The 10,512-nt window shown below is 39.5% G+C and overlaps 1 protein-coding gene across 2 annotated transcripts in view; it reads left to right on the top strand.

Moving 5' to 3' along the window:
• Mpp7 (membrane palmitoylated protein 7) overlaps nucleotides 1-10,097 on the top strand; it is a 256,471-nt gene extending 246,374 nt beyond the window's left edge. For both annotated transcript variants that reach the window (XM_008850556.2, XM_008850555.2), the window contains 4 exons: nucleotides 2,061-2,154; nucleotides 3,146-3,254; nucleotides 4,837-4,980; nucleotides 7,220-10,097. In XM_008850556.2, coding sequence (XP_008848778.1) covers nucleotides 2,061-2,154; nucleotides 3,146-3,254; nucleotides 4,837-4,980; nucleotides 7,220-7,399 — 527 coding nt within the window. In that variant the 3' untranslated portion in view covers nucleotides 7,400-10,097. The remainder of the gene's footprint in view (nucleotides 1-2,060; nucleotides 2,155-3,145; nucleotides 3,255-4,836; nucleotides 4,981-7,219) is intronic.
• Nucleotides 10,098-10,512: the final 415 nt, after the last annotated feature.

Raw genomic sequence — 10,512 nt, 5'->3', positions numbered from 1 at the left:
GATCTGGAGATTTCTTGTCAGAAATTGTGTCTTTTCAGTTCTAAAATTGCTTCCTGATTATTACATCGTAGTTTCTGTTTTCTCTGCTAAGGGTTCATATTTTCATGTAGTTCAGATATGTTTACCTGATAGAAAATTCTGGATAATATTAATGTATTCACTTAAGCAAGTTACTTATCAACTGTGTTATGTTTAGACCTTACATTCCATTTCCTTTGCCTGTGGTATGGTTTGGGTCTGTCCTGGTTCAAGGATGAATCTAAAGGTTATGTGCATGGTACAAATCTCATTTCATTTCTCCAAGCCTTTCCTGCTTGGTAGATGTTTATGTGTTCTGTGGGATGCACACAACCCCATTTTTCAGGGGTTAGACTAAGGCTTGTGTATTTTAATCTTGTTCACTTCTTAAATGAAGTCACCTATGCTGGATTGAATTGGAACTGTATATATGAGGGCAGAAGTTATTCTTAGATAAATGTTGGTGTCTACATAGAATTAAAGTATTTCCTTCTGTGCTTTCTCACCTTCTAGATTCTCTCCACGCTCTTCAAACCCATACCCCCTGTTCTTCTAACTCAGGCAGGGTTATTTTTTAGAGCCATAGGACTTTTCTAGGCAGGTGTGCTTGCCCAGGGTCTTATAGGACACTGGAAACTCAGGGGTCACTAAAGTCAAGCAGAGACAATGGCTCCCAAGTTTGTTGTCTCACACAGGTGAAGACTAAAGACAAGGACAAATGGAAGTAAGCAAAGAAGAAACAGGCTTTATTTAGAAGAATTAAAGAAAAGTAGGAGAAACTCCTGAGAGTCCAAGGGGAAAAGAGGAAAACCATCAGACAGCTTGTTAAGGGGCTTTTTGTAGGGCTTATGGCATGAGCTGGACAAAGACTGAGGAGACTGGTTAATTCTCTGAGCAGATTGAATCTGAGCTAGTGGAAGGCCACATACTCTGTGCATGCCCTTCTGACCCAGCCAGAGTTCTGTCATGTGGTTCACCAAGTTATGGGTAGCTGGAGCCCCCTCTGCTCCTCTCTGACTTCTGCTGTGTAAGCTGCTGATCTTGACTGTCTTAGTGCTGGCCTGAGTTTCCACTGTCAACCTTGCAGGTATCTTACTGGCTGCTAATCAAACTGCATTCTTTACACTCACAATTGGGTGGTGGCCAGCTTGTGGATTTACTGTGACAGGGAGCCAGCAAGAGGTAGCTGCAGTCTTTCCTGATAACCATGTATCTAGCTTCTTATCTGTGGGGTGCTCTCGGGTAGTCTTCTTTCTAGAATAGGTAGAAACCCCTTTCTCCAGGTTAGTCTGTTACATTTAGCTTCATTAGAATTAAGAATGTGTGTGTGGAAGGGCAGCCTTGAACACATTCCTGGGCTTCATGGGAGTCAGCCAGCTGGCCTGCCAACAATGGCCTTGCTTCCCAGAGCTCCTGACTTTTCCCTTATCTGGTTAGCTTGGCTCTCTGACAGCAGCTGCAGGACCTCTGAATTTCTCTCCCTTGGTGTCCCTATTTCACTCCTTTTACCTAACATTCCTTTTAACCCCAATATCTGTGTTCACCATAACATTTGTGGTCAATTCCATCATATCTTCTTTTACTACTTACAGAAAGCTAGCTCCTGCCTCTATCACTACTGTGTCATGGCTTCTGAGAGAAAAAGTAAAGTGAAACTCATTCCCTGTGCAGGTTCTCTCCCTTCCAGAACCTTCTGTTTTTGTATTTTCAAAGTGCTCAGATAGTTGTCTTTGTTCCTAAGGTTTAAACTCTTTTTCACATACTGCTTTTTATTTATTTACTTACATTAAAGAGTCTTCCAAAGAGTGAGTAATGGAGCAGACAGACGATGCAATGAAGTCTCCAGTCTCTGTTCAGATTTTAATGTCAGTGGAAATATCTGAATTTATGATACTTTACTATATTTTAGCAACTAATTTTAAAAATATGTTTTTAAATCCTGTGTTAAGAAATTGATTTTAAATATGCTTGATTTCTTTTTAACACTTTCTTTAAGGTAATGATGCAGACTTTTCTAAACTCTTTTATATGCCAAATCACAGACACCACCAGAGCAAAAAGAAGCCAGGAGAGTGATGGCGTGGAATATATTTTTATTTCCAAGCATTTGTTTGAGACAGATGTACAAAATAACAAGTATGTGAAAATTTTGTAGAATTTTTATGAGTGTGGTTCTTAAGCTCGTGCCTAAATATCCAGTTTCAGACAGCATTGGAAATGCATTTGAATTATTAGAGTAATATTGGAAACTTATAAAAAGTGATCATTCAGTTGGTGATTATCACCAGTGTTCACTTCTATTTTTTTTAATAACCTAGAGCTGCTACATACCTGTTAAGTTGAACAGGTGGAATTATTTTGCAGTGTGGGGGAAGCTTCTAGTGTCTTACTGTGACTTTTTTCCAGCCCACTAATTGAATCTCAACATGTAACTTGGGTAGATTTTATTTTAAAATTAATGGAGAACTAGATGATATATTGCTCCATAGTTTTTTCACTTTTCTTCTCACATTGGCACTTCAAAGCCTTGGAATAAAGTCCGGCCACCTTGCACGTGCCCACTCCTCCAGCTAGGTCCCCCTCCGCCAGGTTTTCCATTTGCTTAGGTGTGGCTGCTTGAGGGCATCAGAAGCAATGTGTGTCTGAATGCAGCATTGTGGGATTTTATTGAAACATCAAAATGCTTTCTTCATGTTTGGCATGATGACTGTGTTTTTATAGCACGTAATCGCTGCCCTGGTTCCATTAGCCACCTCCCAGCTCCTGTAGCTCTGGAGCCCAGCTTGGTGACTCTAGTGCACAGTGAAATTCCAGTAGTTTCTATTGTTGGCTTATTCACTGTTTTATTGCATTGCGTTAGTTCTGAAAGGGGGGTAATGGAAAACATTAGCGCTCTGCTGAACCAAAGTACTTTTCTTGGCTTAAGTGTAATACAAGCAAGTGTTACTGATTTGAAAATGTAGAAGAATTTTTAAAATTGACGTTTGCTGAAGTACTTGGTTTTGTTTATTAAAAACAGCAAAAAAAAGTTACATGTTCAGCAAAAATATCTTCCATCTATGAGTTATAGCTTGTCACCTGCTTTTTTAAAAATTCACAAGCAGTTCTGATGTCTAATTTTCTCCAGGTTCATTGAATATGGTGAATATAAAAACAACTACTATGGCACAAGTATAGACTCTGTTCGGTCTGTCCTAGCTAAGAACAAAGTTTGTTTGTTGGATGTTCAACCTCATGTAAGTATCAAGGCCTTGATTCAGTTCCCTTGTGGGCTCTCAGTATGAAGTTCATCTGGAATCTGCTCATTTAAATGTAGGTTGAGACATTTTTGGTGAGGGGGTAAAAGGCAGCACAGTGTTACTAGCAAGGAAGGGAGGAGGAAGCCCCAAGGTCAGTGTTTTCAGTCAGTCAAGATCAGACAGTGGCTCTCAGATGTTTGTGTATTTAGTGTCTTTTAAACAATATATTATACTACTGCATACATGATGTGGTTTGGGTTGTGCATTCTTCTCAGTGTTTATAATTTGACAACGGAAATTTGGGATCTCTGTCCTCCCTCTGATTTGGTTTTGTACACTCCATAGAAGTGCAAAGCCCAGCAGAGTGGTGAGGCACTGCTCAGGATTTGTACTGGCTGAGATGCCGTAGCGAGACTACCTATCACCCTGAGGACTCTTAGGGACGCTCCGAACTAAGAAGGCTGCTGAATAAAACCATTCAATTCCTTGTCAGACCCCTTGTCCTCTGACTGATACCCAACCCCCTTGTCCTCTGGAGGCCGCAGATTCTCCTAATGATGATGGCACTCTCTGATTGATACCTACACTTTGCTCTAGTCCTCTGGGGGCCATCATCTCCCGCTAATGCTGGTGGTACGCTAGAGGCCTTAGCCTCCAAATGCCAGAAGGACCTTCTCATCTCTTAGGGGTGGAGAAGCTGAAGTCAGAGACCTGGGCATCAGCTTGGAGGCTGCCTCCTGCCCAACCACCAGCAGGGAGTAGGGTACTCCTGCTTGTTCTGAGAGCTCTGCCCATACACTGTGCCTTGTCACCCCCAGACTCGCTGAGTACATTTTGCCTGCATTCCCAGTGTCTTCTCCACCCCTCTATCCCAGGCCCTCTCCTTACCGCCACTTTCTCTCTGTGTGTCATGACCATAGGCCTCCCATCTCCCTAACCTCAGCGTAAGAAATGTGAGATATTCAGATTCTGAAGAAGTTCTCACAGACAGATCAAGAATGTCCCTCAGTTCTGATCCATCTGTCAATCACCCCGACTACAGATGAGTCCTTAGAGCTGGACAATTGAACTGAGATTGTTGGTTCATACCTATAATCTTAGCACTCAGGAGGCTGAGGCAAGAGGATTATGGATTCCAGGCAGGCCTGAGCTACACAGGAAGACTTTATCTCAAAACAGAGCAGGATACTTGATGAGGGAATGCTGGCGACTTCATGGAGGACAGGGCACCCTTCTAGGGTTCTCCTCTATCCAGATGGGAAGTTAAAGAGACAGGACAGCTTACAGACAGGGAGTTCTCATCACATCTTATGGAAATTTGATCTAGAACCCAGTTTCCTTTCTTTTTACCACTGTTTTCTGTGTTATGGATGATGTACTTCAAAATGTTTTAAATGCAGTTTGCATTCTCAAGCTTCTTTGGGGGGACCCTTAATTGTCAAGAACTGATTGAATAATATATTGAAAGTCCTATTGACCTCAGTTAGAGAATAGTTTTAAGAAATTTTTCTCCTTAGAAAATCTAGTAATTCATGAGATTATGAAGAAATAATGAGAAAATTTCTTTTCTTCCTTATAGACAGTGAAGCATTTAAGAACACTAGAATTCAAGCCTTATGTGATATTTATAAAACCTCCATCCATAGAGCGTTTGAGAGAGACAAGAAAAAATGCAAAGATTATTTCAAGCAGAGACGACCAGGGGACCGCCAAGCCTTTCACGGTGGGTGTCATGATTCTTGGCCATCTTAGTAGACAGCACCTGAATGCTTATGCACAGCCGCTTAGCAACACTGTTACAGATGAGGTTGTAATCCAGAGCTCTCAAAAGATTAGGGTTGCATTTTGAACAATTGCACTGTAATTTCTTTTTGTGTTTCTGTTACTCATTATTCATGTTAAATTAACTCAGAACTATTTTGTAGAGCTGGGTGTGGTGTAGGGCATACCTATAATCCCCAGTACTCCAGAGATGGAGGCAGAAGAGTTGTTAGAGGCTAGCCCCTTCTGCATGGCAGATTTGAGGCCAGTCTGGGCTACATAGCAAGACTATGTATCTCAAACTAGCAACCACTACAGTAGTGTTAGCCACACTGTTTTAGGGATTGCCTAGCATGTATGAGACAGGTTTAACCTGCAGCACCACCAATGAAACAACGAAAAAATAATAAAAGTATGCTGTTATATATTCATGTTGGATTTTTCCAAGCCAAACGTTTGCATAAAAGATCACTTTTTTTGATTAACCTTATTTTTAAAGTTTAAAGTCCCCAGTCAGTTTCTACCTGTTATTGACAGTCTAAATAAAAAGTACATCACATTGCTTTGTCACCTCATGTCAGTGATTATATTTTAGCACAGTAAAAAGAAAAGACACTATTTGGGTCATAAACTAGGAGGCTAATACTGCTCACCAGTGATATTCATGTTTCCAGTAGGTGTTAATGGATATCCTGGCTGTGGGATGTTTGTGGCTACATTGGCTCCTGGCAATGCCCATCATTGTTTTTGTTTTAATTTTTATCAAGTTAATGTATTCTATCTTTGAATCAAAACAAACAAATTAAATACTAAGAGCTTTCCTTTTTCCTTCTGTTAATTAGCTCCTCTTTAACTTTAGTCTGTCTTTGAACTGTTAATTATAGTTATAAAATACAGGTCTTGTTTTTGATTCCCAGTGTTTGATCTTTTTTTCTAAAATGGTGACATTTATCCTTGAAGAACAGGTGCTATCCTACAGTATCAGTTATTCAAAGCTGTTCACTAACACTAACGTTAAATGTTCTGGACTGATGAGGTGCCTGAGGAGGTAAAGTGCTTACTTTGCAAACTGAGTTTGTCCCCTGGAATTCATACAAAGATAGACAAAGAGAACCCACCCCACAGAGTTTTCCTTTGACCTCCACGTGTACAGCATGGCACATGTTGCATCTGTACTCAAATATCATACACACAGAGGATAATAGTAAAGTTTAAGAAAAAAGTAATTAATCATGTTTTCTGTTGTGAAATCATATGTGACATTGAAATGTGAACTCTGAAAGTATTTCACACTGTTGAGATGTGAAGTTACTATACTATGTAAGTTTCAGTGTCTCAGTAAACATAATAAATGATCGCATTTCTGAGGATGTGGCTTACATTTCTTTAGTCCTGAGTTTTATACCTAGCTAACACAGCTTGTGGCATCTTAAATGTGTCCTAGAAGGCTCTTGAAACACTTTTCTGGGCCATAGAAGGAATAATAGAGCTTTGTTTCATACTGCATTCAACTTTGAGAAAGTAATTTGTGTTATAAATTGCTTCTGTGAACAAGCAGCCATATATTCATGGAATGGTGAGATAGTAACTAATTATCCTGAAATTTAGTGTCAGTAAGAGTTTTGACTCTTCTCAAAGGAGCTCAGTTACAAGCAAATCAGACAGCTGATGTTAGAAGTCATGGTTTCTGAAAAGGTAGTTACTAAGTGTCCTAGCTTGCTTTCTGCTGCTATAATAAAACACTAACCAGACCCAACATGGGGAGGAGAGGGTTTATTTCATCTTACAAGTTACAGTCCATTGTGGAAAGCTAAGGCAGGAGCTGAAGCAGAGACCATGGAAGAAAACCACTTACTGATTTGCTCTCTCCCTGGCTTGCTGTTACCTTCTTTATATGGCCCAGGTCTACCTGCCTAGGGATGGTACTGACCACAGTGGGCTGGGCTTTCTATATCAGTTAGCAATTAAGGGATACCTCACAGACATGGCCACAGGCCAATCTAATGGAGGCAGTCCCTCACTTGAGGTTCCCTTTACCCAGGTGTTTCAAGTTGACAGCTATCGCACTAAGGAAGGTAAGTTTTGTTTCTTCCTCAGGATGAAGTCTGAACACAGAACAGGGAAACTTGTAGAATGTTTACAGTGATGTGAAATTATATAATTGCCTGATTGCTTAATTTTTTAATACTTTTGTTTTCTAGGAAGAAGACTTTCAAGAAATGATTAAATCTGCACAGATAATGGAAAGTCAATATGGGCATCTTTTTGACAAAACTATAATAAATGATGATCTCACTATGGCGTTTAATGAGCTAAAAACAACATTTGACAAATTAGAGACTGATACCCATTGGGTCCCAGTGAGTTGGTTACATTCATAACTAAGGAAAATTTCCATAATTCTCTATTCTATAGATTGCATGGTTAGATCGGCTGCCATTTTGCTGGTAGGGTTTTTTTATCTATATCACTGTCACAGATGTACAATCTTCATAAAAATTGAATGCTGGTTTTGTTTATCCTTTATTGCCTTATTTGAAGCACAGTACTGACTATAATATTTAAAAGTCAAAATCTGCACAGTAGTATATTCTGAGTAAAACTGTCAATTTCCTGGTTTTCTGTAGTTCTGTCTGATAAGAGTGGCAGTGTAGATCAGAGACCACGCCTCAGTGGGGCTCTGGTGGGCCTGCTGCCTCACTTTACCTGCTCACAGCTGAATGCATGAACTTAGCAGCCTGGAACCACTGCACAGACACAGGCCAGCATGTCTGAGCTGGAACATCACAGGCTTCACTGAGCTGGCACTAAGACACTGTCCTCCTTGTTCCTGTATGCAAGGTATGTTCTCAGTATGTGCATTCTAAAACTTAATGGGACAACTAAAAATTTTCCCTGAGGATGTGCTCACATAGCTTAAGAAGTACATGTCAGTGACCCAACAAATATTTTATCAGGGAAAAATCTGCTTTTCTCTTTGAGTCAAGGGTCTCACTATACTGTCTACACTGGCCTTTACCTCATCCTTCTTCAGCCTCCCAAGTACAGGTGCATGCATGCTCTGCACCAGGCTTAGAAATAGACTTAAAATTGATATAAATGTAGATGGAAACCTTTCGTCATGGATTAGTAAGAAGGGTGGTGTCTTAGGGGAGAAATGAATGCAAAGGACATTGATTTCCATCTGTCCATCTTCAGAGGACATTTCTGGAGTCCCCCCAGAAAGTTTTTTTTCCTCTTCCTTGGGATGTTCTCAACAAATTCTAAAAATGAGATTAATATTCTAAAATAATTAACTCGCTTTATGTGTTACAGCAGTTAAAGAAAATGGCATGTTTTTTTCCCATTTGTGCAATTAATTACCGTGCATTTATATTGTGCTAAGGTGTGTTTTCAAAAACTTCTTATATTGTATCTCCCAAATGATTCTTAGCACTGGCCAGAGTCCATCTCAACCTTGTTAAAGACAGATGTGTTAATGCTTAGATGCCATCTCTCCTTTTGTTTGATACTGCTGACCTCCAGCAAGTGAATAGTTACAGTGCTGCAGATGTCCACAGTTCAGGGAACACTGTCCTGCCGTTCTTGGAGGTAGTACAATTCAGCTGGTCAGAAGTCATCATCACTTCTGTGACTTTCACACAAAAATTTATTTTTGTTGCTTTGTAAAGAGTTTAAATGTCATGTTTAAAGAAAAAAGAATGTAGTTAAATTTTATATATTTATGAGATATTTGAAAGTCATATTTTTTTAATTAGCAAATGAAGCTATTCATAAATTGATTCTATGTAAAGATGTTATAATTGAAAATAGTTGTTTTATAAATCAAAGTCAACATTCCATGTAAATATTGGACCTTAAAGCAGGTAGATCACAAGTGTGTCACTGCCCATTCAGTAGTGCTCGACACTTGCTTTCCTCCTTATATGTCGGCTACTGTGAGAAGCAGAAACAAAAACTCCCCCAGTGACCTTGTTCCTCATTCACACCAAGCAGTTAGATCACACTGAATGTTACTGAACGCGATCCAAGGAAGCTCTAAATTTGTTAATTAAACAGCACACCGTTCAGCTTAAACAGACAAGAGGGCTACTGAATCCCATTCTGACACCGTAGGCTTGTGTGGCTCTTCCAGGACATGCTCAAGTCTTAAGGAGTTGGTTTGAGTGGAATATTCCATTTCTTGGATGATGCCTAAGTTTCCTCTGAAGTGAAACTTCCCGTACCAGGAATGATGGGGCATGCTACAGACAGGAAATTCCATTAGCAGTTTAGGCAACCCGTGTTCTTTAAAATATCGACATTGGTATGTTATTTTTCTTCATCTGCAGATCCTTGCTTCCGTTCTTTATTTGGGGGTTGAACTCATGTAGTGTACCAGAAATCTGTTATACAAATGTAATTATCTGCATCTTTTTAGATCAGGGCCGATCAACATTTTTCAAAATAATGGAAGAATAATAATGGAATTAAAGGCAGTTTAAGAAACCAGGTTGCAAGTAGCCTTTCAAGTGGTATTTCTTGATGCTTACAATGTGGTTGCATTAAAACCTAGTAAGTCAGGCTAGTCAAGTGTTGATGACTGTGGCAGAAGGCCTCTAAGAGGCTCTGTGCTCTTTGCCCTGGGCCCTCCCACCCACATTCCTGCTCACTTTCAGCAGCCTACCCTGAGATGAAGTGTCAGCCACTGTTTGAGAGAAAAGGACCGTTTGAATGTTTAAATCTGTATATTTAAAATCTAAGACCTCATAGAAAATTCTGTCCTGTTTTGCCTCCCAGTTAGAGTTGTTTGGAAGTGAATACATAAAATTGAAATAATTGTTTTTAACCATAGTTTTACTGAGCAACATGGAAACTCTTAGTCTCAATAAGGCTGGCATTCCTGGTAATGTATAATCATTGATGTATCTAAATTGCAGTAACTTTAAATGGACAAACATGTAAACTCAGATTTACAAAACTCTGGTCAAAATGCTCCTAAAGATACACGTTTTTATTTATTTTCTTTTGAACTAGGACGGATTTATAGATATATGTAATGAAAAACTTTTTATCTTAATAAAGTATCTTCAAATACCAGCTCTTCTTGAAGATGTTTTAATTTACTTTTATGTGTATGTGGGTTATGCTTGCGTGTATGTATGTGCACCCATGTCATGCAGTGCCCATACAGGGCAGAAGAGGCATTGGATCCCCTGGAATTGGAGTTTCGGATAGTTGTTAGTGGCCATGTGGGTGCTGAGATTTGAACACAGGTCCTCTGCCAGAGGAAACAGTGCTCTTAACTGCTGAGCCTTTTCTCCAGCCCCATGAAGATTTGGGGTTTTTTGTTTGTTTGTTTGTTTTTGTTTTTATTTGAATACTTCTATATTGTTCTGACCCCTTTTTTCCCATGTAGGATACATTCCTTCCTTTACTGTGATATAATTTATTTTATCTTTTCATGTCTAAAATGGATTTTTTTTTCAAATAATCCTTTCATCAAGGTTATTGG

Source organism: Nannospalax galili, unplaced genomic scaffold (assembly GCF_000622305.1).
Source record: "Nannospalax galili isolate Female #2095 unplaced genomic scaffold, S.galili_v1.0 scaffold43, whole genome shotgun sequence".
Taxonomy (NCBI): domain Eukaryota; kingdom Metazoa; phylum Chordata; class Mammalia; order Rodentia; family Spalacidae; genus Nannospalax; species Nannospalax galili.
The sequence above is the reverse complement of the archived record's forward strand: the minus strand, read 5'-3'. Positions and strand labels throughout refer to the sequence as shown.